General features: G+C 49.4%; 1 protein-coding gene and 1 long non-coding RNA gene across 4 annotated transcripts; both read left to right on the top strand.

Moving 5' to 3' along the window:
* Positions 1 to 2,071: 2,071 nt before the first annotated feature.
* On the top strand, positions 2,072 to 5,827 carry FOXA2 (forkhead box A2). Of its 3 annotated transcripts, none has more exons than XM_045008445.1 (3): positions 2,072 to 2,239; positions 3,064 to 3,133; positions 4,014 to 5,827. In XM_045008445.1, exons 2-3 carry the CDS (start codon positions 3,065 to 3,067, stop codon positions 5,259 to 5,261), a joined length of 1,317 nt encoding a protein of 438 aa, XP_044864380.1. In that variant the 5' UTR covers positions 2,072 to 2,239; position 3,064; the 3' UTR covers positions 5,262 to 5,827. The 3 variants fall into 3 exon arrangements, with proteins under 3 accessions (XP_044864380.1, XP_044864381.1, XP_044864379.1); XM_045008446.1 differs by lacking the exon at positions 2,072 to 2,239 and adding an exon at positions 2,322 to 2,344; XM_045008444.1 differs by lacking the exon at positions 2,072 to 2,239 and having other exon boundaries at positions 2,915 to 3,133.
* A 3,290-nt stretch (positions 5,828 to 9,117) lies between these two features.
* On the top strand, positions 9,118 to 23,903 carry LOC123367417. The gene is made up of 2 exons (XR_006578454.1): positions 9,118 to 9,193; positions 20,588 to 23,903. It is a non-coding gene; the product is annotated as an uncharacterized LOC123367417 (long non-coding RNA).
* The last annotated feature ends 234 nt before the right edge of the window (positions 23,904 to 24,137 follow it).

Raw genomic sequence — 24,137 nt, 5'->3', positions numbered from 1 at the left:
ATTTAAATAGCCCAATTAACGGATTTATGATTATTCATTCTAAGTAGCTGTCTTGTAGGGATATGGCTGCTGTTTAATATCAAGGATTCTTTAAAAGTTTAGTCTTAATGAGATAGAAAATGCTAATACTGGAGGTGCCCTTCATCTGACGAGCTCAAAGCACTGTACAAGCCTCTGACTGCACTAAAGGGATCATGCAGCAAACCATTGTTTAAAAGCCAAGGCGGCGGCTGTTCTGCACCCTTCTCTTCGGGCCTAATCCCAAACCCAGTGAAATCAATGGGAGTCTTTCCACTCACCGCAATGGGTTTTGGATCAGGCCCCGCATCAGATTCAATATGGCGCTCCGCTGAACAAACGACAGGGGGCGCTCTACCACCATTTTTCAATCTGTAAGACCCTGAACGGACGCTTGGAAGATGGTCTATTTCCATCAGGCAAGATACAGGAGAAGCATCAGTCTATCCATTTTTGTTTAAATAGTGTTAATCAGATCCTGGTTCTCCACACTCATTCCCCAAAGGTCTCCTCTGGCCTCACTCACCAGAGGACACAGTAGCTTGGCTTTTTTATTGTTATCTTTAGTTGACAAATAAATAGAGGCTTTAAAAAAGCCAGAAGAAAAGCATCTAATTTTGCAGAACAAAAATTTATATTATTTTTTTTTATTTTCAAAATATTCATTCCCTCGCTTAAATCAGAAAGGTGACGGGTATTTTTTCTGACGCCTTTTAAAGTTACTATTTAATATACTGTGTGGCTTATTTAGCAAAGTCTATACCCCTGTTTATATGAATCATTTGATGAGTGTCTGCGATTAAACGAAACCCCCTCGGGGATGCTATATTAGCATTTTATATTAGTGCTAACCTTCATTGTTAGAGCTAGAAGTGTTCGTCTTATCTGGAAAAAATGGGCCACACTGCCCCATTCATTTTGAAAGTGATAGATAGATAGATAGATAGATAGATAGATAGATAGATAGATAGATAGATAGATAGATAGATAGATAGATAGATAGATAGATAGGGATTAGAGTGACCAGATAGAAATTGTGAAAAATCAGGACAAGGGGAGGGGGGTAATAGGTGCCTATATAAGAAAAAGCCCCAAATATCGGGACTGTCCCTATAAAATCAGGATGTCTGGTCACCCTAATGGGGATAGATAGATAGATAGATAGAGTGGACGGGGATAGAGAGAGAGAGAGAGAGAGAGAGAGTGGACGGGGATAGATAGATAGATGGATGTGGAAAGTTGTACATGAGAAAACGGATGCAATGGCGTAGTTCCGTTTCCTATGACAGAATTTTGAGTCACTTTCTCTCTTTACAAGGAGAACTGCGGAATTCCGATGGAGTGGAACTGTCTGCGGGCTATTAGCAACGAAATAGTCAAGATTCATTCCACTGCACAGAATCGCTGTTTTCTATTGCATGAGAAAAACCCGTTAAATCCTTGATGAACCAACACTGTTAAATAAACTTGACTTGGTTTAATATCTCAAACGGCTAAGGTATCCTCTAGAATAAATACAGGTTTCAGCATTTGGTCAGATAGCGACGCGGGACCAGCAAGCAGGTCGTCGTGTGGGTTTTGTAAATCATGGGTGCTTATTTCTATCTTTCTATCCCGCCCTCTATCATTAGATTTGAAATGAACACACACTTAGCGGCCATAGCGAGAACGATTGGCAGAATTTGTACAAAGCAGATTACGTAGCATCACCTTTCCTTTGGATTCTGTTGTGTGCTGGCCATGCGTATAGATAGTTTCGAGGTCGAAGTCTTGGGATTTTCTGTCTAGTTTCCTGATGTCTTAAGGTTTTTTTATTATTATTAATTATTAATTATTACTATTATTATTCTGGCCTTGCTGTTACTGCCACAGTTTGACTGGCACGTGATGGGGTTACGGGCTGCTCAGGGGCGGTGGTAGAAAATCAGTGATTTCCTGGCTTAGGGCTGCAGGCTCCCTCTCACCTTCCCCCTGTTTGTTTTAGTTACGAAATGTTGTAGGCGCCTCGGCTGTGGCTGGGTAACCTTGGAACTGTCTGTTCTGTCACAGACAAACGGGTGATCCCAAGTCATTTAGCACCTTACCAAAAAATGAAGAAAGCCCGGGGCATGGCTTGGCCGAGGTAAATGCTGCGTAAAATCCCCCCTCTCCCGTGACTTTGTTCTGGATCTCGCGTGCAGCCAGGGCGCTCCGGCAAGGCACAGCTCCGGGGGAGTTACAGGTGTGTAAACAGCTCGTGCTCACCGGGGACAGGGCTTTGCAGATTCGCTTCCGAGCCGCTCGCCGTGCTGACAGCCAGCGAGCTCCAGCCAGCAAAGAGCCCCGGGTAAATCAATCCGGATTGGAGAACCCAGCCCGGAGCCCGGCGGGCGGCGAACCAGGGCCCCCAGCCCCGGGAAGGAGCAGTCCAGCGGCAGCCAGGCAGGGGGAGGCCCCGCTCCCTCCCCAGCCGCAGTCACAAGCGCAGAGACCCCCGTCCTGCCAGTCCCTGCCCACCGGGCAGCACCCCGCTCCCCCCAGCCTGGCTCCCAATAAAGCCGGGTCCCGCTGCCCCCCTCGCTCCTTCTCTGGCTCGCTCTGCCCGGGGCAGCTCGGGGCAGGTGTGCGCAAGCGGGGGGCGAAGGCGAGGAGGCCCCCGCCTAGGTGTGAGCTGATTATTCAAATCGGCTGCCCAGGATCTGGGGATTGGAGGCTCGCGGGGGCGCCCGGCGCTATATCACTGGGTGACGGGAGCGCTCGTCCTCCGCCTCCTGCTTTCCCCAGCGCCGCCGGGCGACTCTGGGCTGCAGGGGGAGAAGGGGGAAAAAAAAGAAAGAAAAACAAACCCACCCAAGCAGCAGCAGCAGGAGCAAGGGGGGGGGGAACGCAGCCACCCCACCCCAGCAGCCGCCGCTCCTGCCCCCTCCCCCTCCGCCCGGCGCAGGCAGAGGGAGTGAGGCAGAGGGGAGGGGAGGGCTGGGTTTTTTTTTTTTTTGGGTTGTTCTCTCTCTTGTCGTCGGTTGTTGTGGCTGTTAAATTTTAAACGGCCATGCACTCCGCTTCCAGTATGCTGGGAGCCGTGAAAATGGAAGGGCACGAGCACTCGGACTGGAGCGGCTACTATGCAGAACCCGAGGTAGGGACGACAACTCCCTCTGTTTGTGTGAGTCTCTGTCCCCCCACCCTGCCCATCCCACACCCCCTTCCCGTCCCCCGGCCGCCGCCCGTTCTCCCCTCCTTCGGCGAAAACAGGGCGCTGGGCTGGTACGACACCGTTGTTAGCCTTGAGATAATATTAACTTTGCGATCAAATATTGACTTGCGGCGCCTCCAAATCCTCTGCCCTGCCCGCGCCGCGCTCGCCTAACAAAGTTGTGTTTGGCGTGGGACTGTCGGGAAGGGGGGGGGTGGCTGAAGAAAACAGGGGGGCGGGGGGGGCAAGGCAGAAGGGGGGAAGTTTAGGGCTGGAGAGCTGGGTTTTGAGACGCGTGGGAGAGGGACACGCGCCTCGCTGGGCTGCGGAGAGTCCTCCTGCGCCGCCTCGGGTGGGGCTCCCCGCGCGTGGGGCTCGTCTGCCCCGCGGTGTATTCCCTCCCCACGTAGTCTGCAGTGCAGCCCCCCCCCCCGGGATCGCAGGGTTGTTTTGCTGATCCAGGGGTCGAGCGGCCGGCACATTTCGTCACGATTTAACACACACTCCTGCGCCCCCCCCCGCAGCCCGGGGCAGTAGCATCCCCCACACCGAGTCCCTAAGCCCAGTTCCCAACCGGGGGCGAGCGCTCCCCCTTCCCGGCGCTTTGGGGTGGGAGCAACCCCCGCCCCTCCCCAGCTGACTGCTGCCTTTTCGGACCCAGCAGAGAGCAGCTCGCCCCGGCAGCCGCGTCCTACACACCCCGGGCGCCGCGGGGCGGCTTGCGGGGCGCCCCCCGCCCGGCCAGCAGCCCCATCGCTAGAGCAGCCTAGGGGTGGCGGGCACTGCGTGGCAGCCGAGGTTAACCCCCCCCTTCTCCTTGCAGAGCTATTCCTCCGTGGGCGGCATGAACCCGGGCCTGGGCATGAACAGCTACATGGGCATGTCGGCCATGAGCAGCGGCCCGGCCCCCATGAGCGGGGCCGGCTCCATGAGCATGTCCTACAGCAACAGCGGCATGAGCCCGTCCCTGGCCGGCATGTCCCCCGGCCCGGGCGGCATGGCCGGCATGGGCAGCGGCATGGGCCCCCACCTGAGCCCCAGCATGAGCCCCATGGGCGCCCAGGCCGGCTCCATGAACGCCCTGGTGCCCTACAGCAACATGAACTCCATGAGCCCCATGTACGGGCAGGGCAACCTCAGCCGCTCGCGGGACCCCAAGACCTACCGGCGCAGCTACACCCACGCCAAGCCGCCCTACTCCTACATCTCCCTCATCACCATGGCCATCCAGCAGTCGCCCAACAAGATGCTGACGCTGAGCGAGATCTACCAGTGGATCATGGACCTGTTCCCCTTCTACCGGCAGAACCAGCAGCGCTGGCAGAACTCCATCCGCCACTCGCTCTCCTTCAACGACTGCTTCCTCAAGGTGCCCCGCTCGCCGGACAAGCCGGGCAAGGGCTCCTTCTGGACGCTGCACCCGGACTCGGGCAACATGTTCGAGAACGGCTGCTACCTGCGCCGCCAGAAGCGCTTCAAGTGCGAGAAGAGCAAGGAAGGGGGCGGCGGCGGCGGCAGCGGAGGGGGCGGCGGCGGGGGGAAGAAGCAGCCCCCCCAGCAGCAGCAGCAGCAGCCGCCCCTGCCCGGGGAAGGAGGCTCCTCCGACAGCTCGGCGGGTGGGCCCGAGTCCCCCCACCCCGGCGCCTCGCCCTGCCGCGAGCACAAGCGGGCCCTGGCCGAGCTCAAAGGGACCCCCCCGCAGCAGGCCCCTTCGCCGGCCCAGCACCTGCTCGCCCCCCACCACCTGGCCCACGAGGCCCACCTCAAGCCCGAGCACCACTACGCCTTCAACCACCCCTTCTCCATCAACAACCTGATGTCCTCCTCCGAGCAGCCGCCGCCCCCCCACCACCACCACCACCCGCACCCCCACCCCCACCCCCACCACCACAAAATGGACCTCAAGGCCTACGAACAGGTGATGCACTACTCCGGGTACGGCTCCCCCATGCCCGGCAGCCTGGCCATGGGCCCCGTCACGAACAAAAGTGGCTTAGAAGCCTCCCCGCTGGCCGGCGACACCTCTTATTACCAAGGTGTGTATTCCCGGCCCATCATGAACTCCTCCTGAAGCTCCCCTGCCGAGCCCAGCCGGCCCGGGGGGGCCGGAGCTTGGACCGCGCTGCTCAGGTCCTTGGCTCGAGCTGTTGTGTCTGTTTGTGTTCCGAGCTCCCAACCCCATCCTCAAAGGACACATTTCCACCCAGCCAGCCTGCTCCAAAGTCCGAGGGGCTGTGGGATCAGGCCCCGGAATTGCCCCGGCCTCTTTAAGCCCCGATTTCAAGCGGGGGTATTTGGTTTATTTGGTTGGTTTGTTGGGGAGGGGGTATTTTATGTCATGGGCAGCAGAGGGGTGGGGTAATTTTTTTGTTGCAGGGAGTTATAAATATATCTATTTTTTTTTGTGCGTGTGTGTGAAAGTGACGGGAAACAACTTATTCAGTGTGAAACAATGCTAGTTTTTAAACCGGGGACCAAAAGTCTTGTCACGTTGTAAAAAGAGAGAGGAAAAAAAATTACAAAAGAAAAAAAAAAGAGAAAAATTCACAAAAAGAAAAAAAAAAGTCAGGATAGATTGTTGTAATTGATACAAACGTTTGATGTTACTGGGAGAGTAAACTGCTTGGATCTGATTAATTTATCGTTTCTGTATGCTTTATTTATGGCTTATAAATGTGAGCTCTGGTCCCAAACAGCCAGATTTTCACACAAATATATTAAAGTGTTATTGGCGTTTTTTCCCCCTGAATCTTTTTCTTCGGATTTTCCAATTTTTTTCCCACTTGAGGGGGGAAAACACTGACAGGGAAAATGGAAAACAAATTGGCTCAATTTATTTAATAATTTAAAAAGATATTTCTACATAGTCCTGTAGCTCTGTGTATATTTATTCTCTCTGTATAAGTATACAATCATATATAGTGGGGAAAAGAATGTAAGATAACTTGTTATATAAGATATAGAATATATACACATATGAAAATATAAGCTATATCTCTACACATACATCTACGAAAAGAATATATATAGATATAATGCACATCGATTAAAAGAGATATATGTATATAAGTATAAGCTAGATATATATAAAATACACACATAAGAGAGGTAAATGACTTGTCTTATACCCATATGTGCATCTTAGATATTTTTCACGTGTAGCTGAAATGTTTGACGAGTTCCCCGGCTTTGTCCCAAGCTGTAGTCACTCCAGTTCTAACCAAAAGGAACATTTGATATTGGATTTCACTCTTCAAACAAGCAAGCAAGAAAACGAAACAAGGCGTCATTACTAATAAACCCGCATTTACCTTGGGCTCCTTCCAGCCATTATAGATCATGTTAGTCTTATAAATCAGGAATTTACAGCTGATTACTAAAAGCCACCCCCCCTCATTTCCCCTTGACACAACCCTCTCCCAGCCCCCGCTAGTTATCCAGACTGTTCAAAGACACGGAATTCCGTCTGAAAGGCAGGAGCCGTGTAAACCACACTGGGTCGGTCTCTATGGCGCCAGGTGACACGCTGCATAGACTGTCCTTCATGTCATGAACTTTGGAGTTTGTAGAAACCTTGACAGGGATCAGTTGAGCGACGGGCAGCCGAGAGCTCCCTTAACTCCTTGAGTTGCTCGAGTCGCCGGGCCCTGAGAAGCTAGAGGGGCGGCTGGAGGAAGGTGGATGAGCCTAAAGGCTGGGCAAGATGCGGTTGAGGGGACTAGTACCTAACCCAGATACAATCAACTTCTTCGCCTTGACTGAGCCCCCGCAGCCCAAAGTTCTGAGTGACCCTGAGCATTGTCCAGGCCTGGCCACGCACACACCATGTTACAATCCCTCTCTCGGTTTACTCACTGGGGCTACTTTGGGGCGAAAAGGGAGGGACCGTGCGCCCTAGAAGGCGAAATATTTTCACACCCATCAATATAAACGCAGGGCTCCCCCCCCCCAAATCACAGATTTTTACCCGTGACTTCGATACGTGCAGGATTGGGGTCGAATTTGTTGGGGCAAGATACTTTCCCTTTATCACACAACAACTGAGGAAGACCCTGAATGTGCCGCCAACGTACATTCCACGGCTGAATCTACTGAGGTGATAAAAAAGGAGAGGGTGTAATGTATAGTCAACTCTGGAAAGCTGTTTTTATTTATATATTACATAGATCTGAATAGGTTTTCATTCCTCCTGTTAATTGTGTATATAGAGAACTGGCAGGGATAATGAACATGTTCATATTTATGGACCATGATGAAAACAGTTTGCTAGATACATACCCACACACTACAATTAACAGGAGCAGTGCATGTGTGTATAATTTCAAATCCGTAATCCCTGAACGAACCAGTGGAGACAGTGAAACAAGTTAACATGTGAAAATCTATTCACTGTAACGACGCCTGTGAAAATACAGTGGATTTCATGTATGGCTTATTTTGCGGGAAAAAACTGTCCCCAGACTTCTGTTGTTTACCTGGCCAACCGTCTGTTTCTTCACATATTTTACTTATTAGAGGAAAAATAACGTTCAACTAGGGTAGATTTGCATTTTTCACACCCAGAAATATCCATATACACATGGAGGGTTTAACCCAATATGACAAGAAAAATAATCGACGCTGCACTGAAAAAACTCCGTCTAATTGTTGATTTGTTACATATCAATAGATGAGAGATTTGTGGATCTGATTAGAATATAATTAGTGTTTGTGTGAGTACTGTTACGTCTGTATCTAGACACGCACCACTACAGGGCCGTATAAAAATGCCATTGTGTAGGGAATAAATCATATCTAATATACACACTGGTGATCACTTGTTTTTCAGAGAGTAGAATCAAATGACCCACAAGTTTTATTTTACAAACCGAGAATGAGGTGCTATTTTTTAAAACCGCTTCGGGTGGTTTGAATCCAGCAAACATTTCGCCCTGAAAGCAAGTCCTCTGCCTGCCTGCTTAAAACACAGCCCGATGCTGAAATGTTTTTTTCACGCAATAAATTCACCCCGTTTCCCAGGCACTTGTTGTTTTCCCACGCGTTTAAGGAGTAATAGATCTGTTGCCCAAAATAACATTCAAATCCTTCTTAAAATTCGCCATTGTTCGGGGGAAGAGAGAGAGAGGGCGGGGGGTGGAAAGAAACCTCCAAAAACAAAACCAAACTAGGATCCAGCCAGAAATCTGCCCCGTCTCTCCGCTGCAAGGACACACACGTTGTGAACCAAAGCATAAAATGTGTTTCATTATCACATAAAAGGCTCCCGCAGGGAAGGAGAATAGCAGCAGGGAATGAGGCTGATTTGGGGACAATGGCGCGAGACTGCGATGCTCTAACCTGTTATGTTCTGTATCACATGCCCATTGTTCAATGGCCGTTTTAAACTACTGAGCGTCTCTCACTCCGCTGATCCCAACAGATAAGATGTAGTCCTGGCCGCATACATAAAAAGGATGTCATTTGGATGCCTGCTTTAGAAGCGGATCCTTTATGTGCTCCGCTCCCGTTCCCCATGGATCGTGCACACACCCAGGGTGGAAAAAAAAAACCACACCAACAAACAACCTCCCCCCCCTCGATATATTTATTTCTCCACCACATCAAGCTCTTGCTGCTGCGGCTGGTGGTTTAAGTAACCGTGAGCGGCGAATAAACAAAAGTCACTAAACAACCAAAAAAAAAAATCTAGATCCAAATTCCAAGAGGGTAAACTTTCAACACCACGTCATACTTCAGCAAATTTACACAGATATTAGAGTGCGTCCCTTTCCGTTTTTTTCCCTTTTGAGCCATTGTGCTTAACTGAATTTTATAAAGCTGATCGATATCTTGGTAAAATATTCATTTTTAAACTAGCGGGCAGTGAAATCTTTGCTTTGTGCTAAAGTCAACAGCCGCACAATTTGAGCTCCCATAAATGCAGCGATGCCGCTAGTAGTGGCAGTTGCTCGAGGCTGCTTAACGCTGGATTGTCATCGCCATGTGCAGCTCAGGGGGCAGCAGGTAGGTGATTTCCAGAACTTTTTTTTTTTAATTCCAATCTCCAGATTCCCCATTTCTAACTCCCCCCTCAAATTAAACCCAGCGAGATAAACAGGGGGGGGGGCGATCCTGGGGAATCGAATAGGGCTTTTGCCATCTGTAATTTCTTGGATGAAAGCGGAGGAGGTTGAAACAGGGAACACCCCACGCTTCATGATCTTGGGAGGATTGTTTTTTTATTAAGTAGTGGTTGATTACAAATTTAAATTGAATTTTTTAAATTCAATTAAAAGGGAACCCTCCCTACTGGGGGTCGAGAGAGGAGGAAGCAGCGAAAACCTGACCCTACGCAGGGTCTTTCTACGGCTCAGTTTATGGACAGTTCATTGCAAGAAACTGATTTCTCAGGGACTAATCCGCTGAAAATCCACGAGTCTCGCTCGCGTTTCGTTTGCGAGTTCTTTCCCGGAAAACAAACTGGCCATAGCCAGCTCCTTCCGAGGCAAGCGAGGCTCTGTTGCATTCGATTGAGTTTTATAGCACATGGAATTGTTTTCATATCGATTCACTTCGCTTTTTCCCTGCTGATTGATCTAAAACATGCTCTTTGGTGTTAATGCACATCCGAGCTAGCTGAATCCTCCCTCCCCCGACACACACACACACACGCGGGTGTGTTATCCTAAACACAGGTTTGCGGAATGAAAGCTTTACGGAGAAAATCGGAGCATGCATTTCCACAGCAATTCCTGAAGCCTGCCAGTTTATGAAAACTTCAGGCAAGGCATAGCCGAGAAATGCCTGTACAGACCCGACACCTGCCCTCAGTTTGCTCGGTGATCACTTTCAATGCGGTGGCGGTGAATTTAAAGGAATTCGTGTTAGGCATACGTGCATATGTAATAGAGTTCACTACATATGAAAAGGCAAAGGAGATTCTAAAAATGTTTAATTGATTCTCATTCTTAGGATATACAAATCCATATGCATTGAATTACCCTGACAGAGGACACCAGAAAAATCGATTTTAACTGGTATGAGGGGGGAGTCCTCCAAAAAAACCAACACAAAACCCAGAAGTGACCACATTAAAAATAGCATTAGCAAGCGCCACTCTTTAAAACGTGTTTGGGTTGTGCCTAGGAGCCGGAGTGCTCAGAGCTTGCAGAAAAGGGTTTCCAGGTCGCAAGTAAATGTCTTTTCTCTCCCAAGAGGAAATAGGAAGGATTATTATTAAAAATCGAGGCGCAGAGAAAAGCAGGACTCGGGGATCTCTTTATCCCCCTGCGAACGGGTTCCAGGAGCTGCGCGTTTGCAAGCGGTTTCTGCAGACGCGATCTGATCTGACTTTGGCAAGCGGATTTCGTTTCACGCCGAAGCAAGCTGGGTGAGACACTGAAGGCGGCTGACACGGGGTATTCGGGCCCTCTGCACAACAGATCGGCCATACAAAGGGGCCAGTGTGATACCGTTCTGAAAATGGCCCCGGGGCGGTGGGGGCAGCCAGGGAGTTTTCTCTCCCCCCCTCCCACGTGAGATGGCAATTAATAAATTCCACGTGAAAAGGGAGGCGAAGGGGCCAGTCGCTTCTGACTGATGTGACAGGTTCTATTTCCCGGACGAGATGAGATCTGGGCAGGACACACAGAGAGGCTAATGGTTTTTAAATAATTAATAACCTCCCGGTTCCACGCGTAATGCTGCTCCTCGGATTCCTCAATTACTTGTCATTAAACGAGTGTCTATCCACGTACCGCACTTGGGATCTTTTGATGGGGTGCGGGGGGAAGGGGGAGCGAATGTGTGTGTGTGTCTTGGGGGGGGGAATTAACCTCAAGTCAAGCCCACTCCAGGACTGAATTAAATAGGGAATGGCCTTTGTGATATTGGTTCACAGCTAGGCGGTCCCTTAATGCAGTGGCACTTTGGGAAGAAAGCTAGCGTTTTAAAGAGATCTAATCTGCCAAATGGCCAATTTACGCGCCTGATCTGTATCGTGTCCATGCTCTCCCCCACTTCGGCCCCCGGATGTTTTCTTTTTATTAATACGACACAAATAAATACATCCTCGCTTCGCGCCGCGTCAGAAAAAGGACGCAGAGACCGGCTAGGGTTCGGCGCTCAGCACCGGCTGCGTTTCGAGGCGGCCATCAGCTGCTCCCTAAGGAGTCCCGGCAGCCTGAGTTGGTGGGGTCCGTGTGAGAGCCCCCTCACCCCAAGAAAGCAGCCGCCCCAGCCTCCTTTTCTGGTGAGAAAGAACGGACTAATTGCGCCCCTCCCCCCCAATTAAGACAGGTTTCCACCAGCACAACCAAGAGCTCCAAAGTGGGGCGCACGCGGATGCACCTAAGTCACAGAGGACTTGACAAGACACCTCAGGTTCACCCCTCCCCCCATTTTCATTGATTCTAGCAAAAAGAAGGGACCCGCCCCGCCCCCCCAGCTGGATTGCCGATGTGCCAGGTCACTCTGATCAAGCGAAGGGGAGAAGGCACTTTTCACCCGCCCGACACCCCCCTCCCTTCTCACACGAAGAGAATAAGAGGAGCCGGGTTTCAAATGTCACAGCGCAGGCCCCGAATGCCTTTAGCCGGGGACATCTCAGGCTGGCGCGTCTGCAGGGCCATGGCAACCCCAGGCCAGTGCAACCTTTTCCCTTTAACTTGGTAACTCGGTTCAATCACACGGTTTGCCCCCCCCCCGCCCTCTGCTTTGCATATTCCAGCGAACAAAATCCGAAACCTCCCGCTGCCCCCACCTCCCCCAGACTGTATTCTCGCTGGAGGAAGCAGCACCAGAGACACAGGACTCTGTTTGACCCGCTAGTTCCACCCAGCCTTCCAGTCCTGGAACTGGTTATGCTCCAGGATCAGGGTGATTTTTTTTGGTGGGGGGGAGTACAGGGTCCATCCAATCAAACTTAATTGCTTTTGTGAAGTCTAAAGTTCGTTCCGCTCATCCCGCCAAAAGGGCCCAGATTGCATTAAAACTTGTCTGAAGAGGCAAAGTCAATTTCTCTAATCATCACAGCTAGATTAAAGGCAACAATCGAGCGCTGTAACGCTGGCTAGAGGAGCTGGCTGTACTGCAGCTGGGTTGCCTAGTAATCAAAGTATTCAAATTCGCCTGCTACGAAAAGTCAGTTTAAAGTGTAATAAGGACTTTCTCTAGCGATCATGGTTAGCTCTCCACGGCCGAAGTCATCCCAGAGGATAAAATTCGCTACAATCACGGCTCCATGTATTTAAACGTGTCTATTTATGAATTTAATCACGAGTTTAACACCCCACAGTGAAAATCTAAGGCCCCAAATATCCGAAGCGCTCCGTGTATTTAACTTGTCTATTTAAGAAATGAAAAGCCAGTTTAATAGTGAGTTTCACTATTCAGAGTTAAGATCTGAGGCCAAAAATCATCTAATTGTGTCCAGCACTTTTTTTTTCTTATTTCCCGTCCAAAGGGGGGAAAAAAAGCCACCTCTTTAATTGTTTGAGCCGGGTAATGACATGCAGCGATGGTCTCAAAAGACACCAGACATCAAAGCACAAAGAAGATGACACATCCAGCAGTTTGATAAGAAAGTCACACTTCCAACTTTTACAGAGAACTGCCTGGGTCTCTGCTGTGTACCTAGTGTGTCAAACTTTGCAAAGTGTGTTGCCCTCTAAACAGCCAGGGAAGCCACCCCGCCAGGCCTTTTATAATTCTATGCAAAACATGCATTTATTGATCATCTTAAAAAATCCTGGGGGTAAGATGAGACTAATTATTGTCGGGCTAACAAGGAGTGGAACACCCAAGTAGAAGCTGAGCCGGTCTCCTGGGAGACTGATGGAGACTATTTTACAAGCTGTAATTCTGCTTTAGACTATTGCAGGCTAAAGTCAGTTCACATTATCCTCTTTCTTCTAGAAATATTCCTAATCCGATATTTCGGTGGGGAGAAACTCGCTTCTCCTCCATGGTATATTGATCCGTAAACCGCCTAAAACCAGGTATGGGGGGGAGAGTGGAAACCAAAGCCTCCGAGTTTGCTACCTCTGCAGTGTCTAACCTTCAAACAAGTAAATATTAAACAGCATGCCATGTGGTGATGGATAGTCTGCTGCCCTGTTCACTTGAGAGATTCCTCGCCAGTATAGCTAAAAATGGTTGCTGGGAAAGGAGTACCTAATTGCTATTTTTCTACTGGGGGCTTTTTGCTTTCCCGGGGGCGTGATAATATTCATGAACTCTAGGCAAGGCAACCGAAATAGTTTGTTGTGGGGAACATGCGGAAAACGATTCATCCGGAGAAAAATGGAACCCGATTGCGTTCGAATCGGACGTGTGAACTTTATGATTCCAAGTCATTTTGCAATTTAGGAGGATGGGAGTTGAAATAGGCACAAAAAACATTGCGCGGGTTGATTTTGTTCTGGAAATAAGGAGAGTCCCTTTTGAAGAAGAAATTTCGTTAGAATGTCGGTAAAAGCACAAGACAGCGCAGGAAATAAACTTCCAATTAATATGGGGAAGGGAGACTATAGAAGAAGTTATCATCTTACACGCAGAGTTTCTGTCTTTCGTTCGCTACAGATGATTTATCCATTAAAACTATTAATGAATCTACGGGCACTGGAAAAAAGTTTTTTTTTAAATCGTCATTTTAAAATACAGGGATTTAAACCTAACGTCCTTGATAATAAACATACAAAATCTGAGTTAAAACCATTTCTAAATTCATATAACACAGGAGTTTTTTCCAATCGCAGTTTTGCTGAGTTAAGCATTAATCTCACTTCAAAAACTACACAGGCAAATGACTACAAAAAACTTAAACTGAAAATCATTACACTAGGGGACATGCTCCCGTCAGTGTTTAAAGGCGAAATCTTCCTTGATCTCAGTGCAGGTTTCTGCGGAAGTAGAAAAAGAGATGGTACCAGGCTTGCTGCTTCTAACGGCAATTATATTAAAACAACCCGAAAAACGCTGGTGCTTTGGGAAATGGCGTGATATGAAACCAGAAGGGTGAACACAGCGGGTATTCGGCTGTGTTTAAAATTAATGACTCAACAGGTCGCTTCAGTTTTTGAGCTGGCAAGAATAGGACACCGGAGTAAATTCGTTTTCATGTTTTGTTCTCTTGTTCACACCGCATTTCCTAGTGTCCCTCCTCACCTTATCCGGAATCCCGTATTTATGTGTTGAAGGACGAGCAATCCTTACACCGAGCGCTTTGAGACCTAGGGCTGGAAAGCGCCGGTCTCAAAGACCAGTGAACAACACAGGACTCTCAACATTTTCTTCAGTGGCCGCTGGATCAGGCCCTAAAGAATTCAGATGATGCTACTGAAGGTTCGAATGGCGTGTCCCCGCTAATGACCTTATTTGTAAATACCTCCTTTGCTGCGTATTTAAACACTCTGCCCCTCCCCACCGCCATCAGGGACACAAATCTGGGGGCTCCTTTTGACCCCTGTGCCTCCTGGTTCCTGAATCAATAGGTTGGAAATGATGCGGTGCTGTCACGAGGTCTAGATCCACTTTGTAGCGGTGACTCTACCTTGGCGGTCCATTATATGCAAAACAGAAGAGGACCGCGCAAAACACAAGCTCCCGCTGTTCATGCTGTGGCTAACTATCCCCAAATCCCAGGCATAACACCTGCTTGGACAAGACAGAATTTGCTTCGGGCTGGAAGTTCTAGGGGGTGGAATAATCAGGGTGTTTTTTTTACCCTGTATTGATACAGTCCATTTATCCCGCTGCTATTTTTTGGAAAGGCATCAAAACTAGCCTTAAAAAACAAAAACAAACAAACAACCTCCCCCCTCATAAACCGCTCTTATTTTCCAGCTCTCTCATCTCCTTTATGGATTGATTTCAGGGCCGCCCAGAGGATTAAGGGGGCCTGGGCCAAAGAAATTTCGGGGGCCCCCATCTATAAAAAAAATTGAAATACTCTAGAATACTGTATTCTTGTGGGGGCCCCTGTAGGGCCTGGGGCAAATTGCCCCACTTGCCCCCCCCGGGCAGCCCTGATTGATTTGCAGGGTTGGTTTTGTGTGTGTGTGTGTGTGGAATTGAAAATGTTGTAGATGGCAAGCTGAAAAAAATCACTCAGCGGAATGGATCCAACCGCAGCAGCTGGGGAACATCTGGCTCATGGAGAGCGCACTGGAAGTGTATGGGGAGGAGGGGGGGTCTTAGATCTGAAAATTCTGTCGATCCGTGCGCGCAGGGCATGATGGAAACTGTAGGCTGCTTCAATGGGCGATGGGAGAGGTGTCTCCCACTGAACTCTGCCTGACCCTCACCTGGAAGACTTGCTAAATAAGGGCTGCGCCATTAATCGCCTTGCAAACCAGGAGAGGCTTTGCGCGTGGATCTGGCTGTCATACCTAGGAGCTCCCCGGCTTCCAAAATCAAACGCAAACCCGCGGGTGGCCGCGTCTATTCAACCTCCTCCTGCAGCCTCATAAACTCCTCGGGACCTTAAAGCGCCCAGGAGAGCTATTTAGGCAGCTAGGGCGAGCGAACCGGGGTCTTCCCATTGCTAGATGCTGCTGTTCCTGCAAGAGGAAGAGATTATTAGAGCAACACGTTGACTCGGTGTCATTCAAGACGTCAGCCTGAGCAGCAGAGAAGAGGGGACCCCATTTACACCATTGATCGCTTCGGATCAGGGCAGGGCGCTAAACAAGGGACTTCCCTTCCCACTAGTTTCTGGAGGTTTGGCAATCAGGACATGACTGCCCTTGAGTTCAGCGTGTTCCCCACCAGCTCCCCCAAGCGCGGACTGCCACCTCTGGACTTGTGCGTTTGTCCCGGGGGGGGGGGGTCGCGTTACATTTCTGGCCCGGAAACCCAAACTCAGAGCGGGTATTCCCGACACCCCAAGCTGCCCCCACTACCCTCAGCAGGGCCGAATGCTTCTGAGGCGGAAAGTGTCAGGAGAGGGCTCGCTAGGGAGAGCTTTTGTGCCGGCCCTGCAGAAGTCCTGGCCACTGCAAGGGAACCAGCTATGGGGCAAACAGCCCCATAACGATACTCAGCCCTGCAAATAGGCACAGGGTACCATGACCTCTGCGCCCGGCTCTTCTCCTCGGCTCATGACAACTGCGCCGCTGTCACTTACACCGCGCACCGGCCTTTCTTCCGTTCTAGGCCAGGGCCGGCAAATCAAAGCGCCTCCCCACAGCCGCTGATCATGCCCCAGATCCTTCTCTATCTCCTGCGCCATCAAGCCCTGGGAAGGAGTTGATCTCAGGTGCCTAACCTGCAAGTACTGAGGAAGGAGAATGTCCCTCTTCTGTTCACCTGCCATTTCAACATTGTCCTGGTTTTTGTGTAAAGAAAAATTTTTTTTTCTAAGATCTGTTGTTTTTAAAAAAAAAATATTTGCATAGAATAAAAACTTTAATAAAAGTTATCAGCCTGCCAGACTCATTGAGAGAGCTCGGCTCCGTAACCCGAGACAAGGGCCCATTGATTGTCTGCAGCGGTGTTTAGATTCCGCCCTTCCTTTGCCAACAACGAAAAGTCACCTGCCCTTGTCCCCCCCTCCGTCCCATTGAATCGCGGCCTCTCTCACTTTCAGCCGGCGCCGGTTTTCCGGGCGTGCACCCGGTGTCTCGTTTGCGGGCTGAAATACATTGAAAAGGGACCAAGAATTAAGTAGCAGATCCGATGAGGGAGAGGGGAGGGTTCTTGGAAAGAGAAGTGAACAGCGGAGGAGACGGAGGTTGCTGTGGCTTTTGCTTTTACGACCCTCTCAGGTGTCCCTACAGCTGTTTTGCAGAGCGATGCTAAATTCAGGAGGTCTGGATGCTTTTCCCTGGATGTCCTTCTCCGCCCTACTAACCAGCTGTCCCCCAAACGCAGAGAGCCGGCTCCTGGCCAGGCGTAAATACGCGCCTCTCCTCCGATGGACATTTTGCCCAGGGATGATTGTTTGTAGACGGTGATTCCTTACTGACGACCCCTCATCTGAAGTCCCCAACCCCTGCGTAACTGCAAGGATCCGCAATGGAGCGGGGACGTTAGCATGAGAGTTGCGGGCAACATTTTCTGCTTTGCACTTTGGGGAGAGACGGGCACGCGGGGAAAATCCCGGAAGGAATTGAAGCAGCGAGGAGGACGTAATGGTGCCCTCGGTTTTTGCAAGAGAGAGACAATCCTGAAATCAGACAGGAGCTTTGCCTTAAAAAAAACAAAAACCCTCCTCCCGCCCCATCGCTAGTGGAATGAGGGCCAAACAGAGAAACCGTCGCCCGAGGAAGAGGAAACCTTCCCCCCCAGGACAGAAACCGACACTTTTACCGGCGGAAACAAGAAAGTAGCTAAATCCAAGCGAGGACATGTGGGCCACCGTCTAGTTTTATATAGAAGGGAATTAAACTATAGTATGACTAGCTTAGATGGGTAGATTTTCTATCCAGGAATCAAATGACGGCATTGCTAGCGTATCAGAAAGTAGTTCCTCATCCCACTTCTCTCTTGTGAAGCATACACAGCGACGGCCACAATTATTTCCCTTATGATCGATAGTAGCAATAATCAGTGACGAGTGATTAATAAAGCCAGCTGGGACGGAGTAGTTTTTATCCCTCACTCGTTATTTCAGGCAACACACAAAGCAGGGAACTGTGGCAGACTATAGGTGACGCGTTCGTTGGGATTCACTTTTCTTTTGGATAAGCTGTCTTTTTACGGGAATGAGTTTCCAAGACAGTTGCACTGTTTCCCCCTATCCAACAAATTCTCTTTGCAATGGGGTGGGTTTGCTGGGGAGTTTTATTGGGAAATACGGGGCCCGATCCTGCTTCCAATAAACGTCTGTGGCCAGACTTGGAGGGGGAAAGCAGGAGCACATTATTCGCCACACTTGTCACCGCTTCTGGAGCTAAAACCGAACCAAGAAATGCCATAACTCCTGGCTTTGGTTTCAAGGGTCTTTTCTGACTCCTTCACACTTTCCTTTAACCCCTCTAAAGACCCTGGTAGCGCAGCTCCCAGGTTCGCCGAGCCTCGGGACAGAAAAGCAATTCGAAATAGGGTTTCACCCCGCAGCACTCCGGACCTGGCGGTCTAGCCCTGCGGAGCGCCCCAGCCAGCCAGGAATAGGAAGGGGACAGTGCTCAGGAGAGTTTCGTTCACAAACGGCCGGGCACAGAGGCCAATCAGGAACCCATCCAGACCGAATGTCGGTCTTTACTCCCCTGGGGGGTCCCACTGACCAAGGAGAAGAGCAGGCGTGAGCCCAGCAGGTTATGGGTTAATCGGAGAGAACGATCTGTCCGTCGCCTCTCCGGGCAGTGACATCGGGGCAGACGAAGGATTCTCCGCGCCGCGCATTGTGCGGGACTTTGCGCACAGATGCTTTTGAGGCGGCCTGTGTGTGTCTGGTACAGCGCTGGGCGTGGAAAAAAAAAACCCCAAACCTAACTGCGGGAAACTGCCACCCAGGACTATTAAACAGAGAGCAAAACATTTAAGCAGACCCGCATCTCCGGCTCTATACACGCAGAAAGAAACTAATCGGTGCGCATAGCTATCCCAATACACGTGCGTGTTTTGTATAGTTCTGACACACACACACACACACACACACACACACACCTGTTATCAAGTCCATTTCTGTTAAGCCGAACTTTAAATGTGTCTTGACAGACAGGGGGTCGGTGTGGAAGGAAAGGATTCCCCCTCCCCGAATCCTGCACTGGGACCCGCTAGCTCCATTGTTCCAGCAGATCCTGTTACAGGATACGGGACATTAGTAATGTAGGGACTGATCCTGCCCCACTGAAGTCCAGGGGCGCTTTACCATTGACTTCAACGGGGTGAGGCTCGAGTCCCTCAGTTCACTGCCTGAGTCAGTAGCCCGGGACTGGATGCGATCTGGGGGCAGTAAAGACCGAGTTTGCCCCTTGCTCAGTTGTACTTGGGGTGCGCGTGGCTGTGTTTGTGCGCGTTTAGCGCAACTCCAACCCCAGCGATCGGCAAAGTAACGGTTAAAACAAAAGTGATCAAAATCTCATTAGGAAGCCCCATACAAAGCTCGGCGCATAAGTGTCCCGCCGTGCACGAGCGGAGGAGAACGCAATTCAGATACGCTCCGTCTTGCAAAACTATTTCAGGTGGAGGCTGCTGATAGCACCCGGGTAATGCCTTTCGCTGGAAGCGTGATTTTAAATAAGCATCTCTCTGCTTGTTCATTACAGCCGGGCGGAAGGCGGCTGACGTGGCACTGTATTTACCGGTGTAGCCGAGCATGAAATTGAATGTTCGAAAAGTTTTTAGAAAATGCAAATCGCATTAAAACAGAAGCAGCGTGTCCCCGATTTACAAGCACCAGCTGACCGGGGATTGGCGCCCAGAGAGAAATGGAAAGGAGATCGGGGACCCAGCCTATTTTAAATCGCTATTTTCCCAGACGAATTTTTTGTTCCCCCATGACAGAGGATCTCACCCTCATGCCAACAGGCACTTTGGAGAACTGGCGAGCCTGCGAAAGTGACCAAAGTTAGCCAGAAAAGGCCAGCACGCTCAGCGATTGTCATGGGTGGCCAGTAACACTTCACCCCCCCCCCCACAGCAGGGGGGAGCTTTCCCCGGGTAGAGTTACCCCCGCATGTCCCTCTGGTCTGGCTCGGGAAAGCTATCCTGACAGCACAGCGCAGCAAACCCACCCGCTGCCTCGGAAACAGCTGGCAGGTTCAGTCTGTTCAGTGCACACAAAATGTTACAAGCACGTTGGATGGCAGGAGAGAGATCACTTGATCATTGCCTGTTAGGTTCACTCCCTCTGGGGCACCTGGCATTGGCCACTGTCAGTAGACAGGATACTGGGCTAGATGGACCTTTGGTCTGAGCGGGTACGGCCGTTCTTATGTTGTCTTTCCCCGCACACAAAAGTTTGTTGCGGCAGATCCTCCGCAGATCCTGCCGCACGCTCAATTCGTGGGGGGAATTCCCCCATTTAGTCCTCTGACTGCAATGGTAGAGGCTGGGTAAGGAGGACAACCATGGATTGTCCCCATTGCCGTTCATTGGGCAACAATCCACAGGACGGGTTACCAGAGCAATGGGGGTTTGTTTTTTGGGAAAAAACTTTGCTAGTCAAATTTGGATGGCAAAATAAAATCGTAGGGAAGACGGCAGGGAACCAGTGGGTGCATCCTAAAACACGAATCTGGCAAGGATTAGGAAATGCCCAGCTTTGAAATAGTATCTAGCAAAGCAATGGGTGCAATTCGTTGTATTAATACAGAACTATTTAATACCCGTCGCCGCAGGATCTAGCCAGATAGCACAATGTCTCCAGCACTACTTCGCCACAGACTAAACAGGTCTGTCTGTCTCTCTTTCCCACCACTCCCCACTACATGAGCGCCTGACTTGGGGGTTTATTCCACCATTGTATTTCAGGCGAGCCTCCTGCTGAAGATAAGGAAGGGTCGGTTTTCCTCTCAGTCACACCGGTTACTGGTGTGAATTCCCCCGATTCCAGCAACTTGATGCACTCCGAAGATCCTGGGAGTGGGTGGTTCCAGGCTCGCCCCCTGGGGGAAGGATCGGGCCCCTCCCATTGTGATCAAAGCCGACACGAGCCATTCTGCCGAAGTCGAGAGGGAGAAGACAAGGGAGCTTCTCTGCAAACGCGCCCCCGTTTTGGAATGAAGCCTCGGGTAAAAGCGCAGCCGGCACTCGGAATACAGCGCCGTGAATGTAAACGGAGCATCCCAAGGGATGAAAGCGCACGTGGGATTTATTGTTTCAATATCAGGACATTTGGGTTAATTCGGATCACACCTGAATGCCTACCCCCCCCTTCGGGAAATCGGCACTAACAAAATGCCCTCATTGCTCAGAACTGGAGAAAACGGGTCCTTCCCGGCTCCCTCCCCCTATCCTCTATTCCATTCCAGCCCCCCCCCAGCCCCCAACTTTTGTCACGTGGTAAAAGTTTTAAATAGGTGCTGAGCCCCTCTCCTCTGTGTCTCCCTCCAGAAGCACCCTGCTCCTCCCGAGCTCGGGACAGTCTGGTTTTCACTCCCAAGCTTAATGGGAATTGCCACCTGCCACAAAAAGCCCTTTCTTCTCACAACAGACCTTCCCCTGCCACAAGGCTGTGTCAAGGAAAAGCGCAAAACAAACAAATCAACCAACAAACAAAAAACAAAAAACAAAAAACTCCCAAAATAAACCAACCAAACCCCCCAAACGAAACCAAACCAACCAGCCCCAACCCCCCAAAAACAAACCAACCAAAAAACAAACCAAAACCACCCCAACCCCCGCACAACCCCCCCCCCCCCCCCAGCCAGGTGGGAGTCTCCCTATATCTATGGCTGTGACATTCAGAGAATCCACCTAACATGTTTTTGCTCCTAGGAATCCTTGGGACCTTCCCAGCAAAGTGGAGAGGAGACAGCCCAGGGGCTGGGTTTTGGGAGCTGTCCCCCCTCCCCCATGGCTGCTGAGTTGCCTTTTCTTCTCACAGCAGAGCGAGGATCCAGAATTGTAAAGGGACCAGCAGGGAACTGACCAGGGAACCGTTTTCACTCAATTCCCACGTTCTCTGGGATTTCTCTCCTTATCCCCTGGGCAGCCGCCATTCCCCCCAGCCTGTTAGCCAGGGACAATGAGCCAGAGCCTGGTTTAATTTAATTGTCCTGTCAGCCTAGCCAGAGCTGCACTGTAACCCTTACACTTACTCCTGCGGAGCGGGGCGGCTTGGTATTGCCATTTGCACCAGAAAGCCCCCAAAGGACACTGTTCTGGGAGCCCCAGGCGTGCATCAGGCTAGAACCCAACGAGGTTTCCACTTGAGAACAGGCCCTAGCTGCCATTGATACATAGCACTAGTAGATCCAGCACCAGGCTGCAAGACTGGGCACAGGGCTACCCACCAACCCAAAGCTGCAAACCCTGAGAGGAGAAAGGAAGAGAGAGAACAAAGGAGGAAACTGTAGATGAGCCCAGTCCTAACTATTCCATACAAGTGTGTCCAGACAGCACGTGACACAACCTGGGGTATAGAACGCTTCCCTCATGCAGCTGGTGGATCATTACATTTGCCATTCAACACCTCCACTGGGGTTCATTTGAAAGGAACGAGTAAGAGGTCTTGGAAATGCAGCATTGTTGAATCATTCTGCCACCCAGGGCCCGACCCTGCCACACCCACGACAATAGCAAAACTCCCACTGAGTTCAAATGGTAGAAAGGATCGGGTCCCTGATACTGCTAAGTTTTTTTCTGCCCTAGTGAATGTTATCACTGTTTGTCCTACTTGGTGGGGGGGAAAAAGTATCACTTTATAGAATACTACTTCCATGTTTGCTGTTTGAATCAACTTCAGTGTTTCCAGGAAGCCTTGTATTGACATATCTTCACCATGGCCATTCCCAGCCCTTACATTAGTTGAAAATAGAGGCTTATCAGTCTAAAAAGTAATGAGTGGTCAGCAGCAAAGATACGAATGTGTTTATTGCCCCATCATCCAGTATCTCAGCCTAGGAAAAGAAAAGAAACAGCTTGTGTTTGTAGAAATGCCTCCTGCTTTCATCACTGAAAGGAAGGGCTACCTAGGAAAAGTGACAGTCTTATTAATATCCTTTGTGTGATTTCAACATGAACAGTAGGAACTTGAATTAAGTAACTGTTTTTAGTGCGCATATGTTTCCTTTTAATATCTCTGCTCTCTTCTGTACTGCAGACATTAATCTCCTAAATGCTTTTTTTATTACAGTCAGACTAATTTCAGCCCAGACTGTTCATTTAATTGACAACTGACGTGACATAGGGTGTTTTATGTACTTAATGGGTCTCTTTGTGTTCTTGGGTTCATGCAGCAATATTTTGGGTGTCTCCCTGGGAAATGAAATGCATTTCTAAACTTTAAGATTCTGTTCATAAATGCATTTGAAATACATTTGACATGATCACTACATGCAGCGACAATCTCTAATTGTATAATGCGTTTGCACAGCATTTTAATCCAGGCATGCTACTGCAAACTGCTAGAAAGGGCGGCATTTGTAGCTATTACAGAAATATGCCTACACTGATATAAAAGGCGATTTTTCTGTACTAAAGCTGTTAACAATCCAGAAAATTTACTAAATACAAAATGGAATCTCATATAAATTTTTACTGCATGCAGGATAGGATGTAAGTTCTTGCTGACACTAAGATATCTTTACACCTCTATGGGAGTGTGGAATGGCCTTACTGAAGAGTGCACACATGATCCCTTCCCGCAGCCTTTGCTTTAAGGCTTATTTACATTGCCAGAGTGATGGAAGTGGAACTTAGTGTAAATGAGACTCGGGCCCAATATGTGTAACAGAGCAGTTCACTGTACTCCACAGAGATGGGCTTCCTTTCTAGACATTTTTTTAAATGTAAAGATTATCAGAACAAAAATGATTTCTCTCACTTCACCTGGAAGGAAAGAAGAAAGCTGAGTAAATGTGTGTTACATAGAGTGAATCAGAATAAATGTGATGTTTTGGCTGTGATTCCCGTTTCAGACTGAGGACATAAATATGAAACAAGGTTAGAGTAAACCCATTGCAATTTAGGATAATGATTAATTAATTGGTATGTTTTAATCTTCATATTTCTTATTTTAATAATCCCAGAAGAAGTCTATGGTAGGTATAAGCATTGTAGCAAATATGTAACTAACTGATGTTATTGCTGCTGTATGTATTTCTTATTAAATTCCCAAAGACCATCTCGGTTTGCCTCTTGGTGTCTGTATTTGTTATGGTGACTTGTTTTAATACCTTGAATACCTGTTTATATGTCTTTGAATGACACAGACTAATTATATCTGTTTATAGCTGCAAGTTTAAATGTGAACTAATGCGTTGCTCTGGGGCATCCTCAGCGGGTGTAAATTGGTGTAGTCCCACCTGCAGTAAGTGTCTGGCATGGGGTAAAACAAGAGCATCTGAGTCACCACTGA

The sequence above is a fragment of the Mauremys mutica genome, chromosome 3, assembly GCF_020497125.1.
Source record: "Mauremys mutica isolate MM-2020 ecotype Southern chromosome 3, ASM2049712v1, whole genome shotgun sequence".
In the NCBI taxonomy this organism is placed as follows: Eukaryota; Metazoa; Chordata; order Testudines; family Geoemydidae; genus Mauremys; species Mauremys mutica.
Note: the sequence above shows the minus strand (reverse complement) of the source record. Positions and strands in the feature narration are given on the sequence as shown.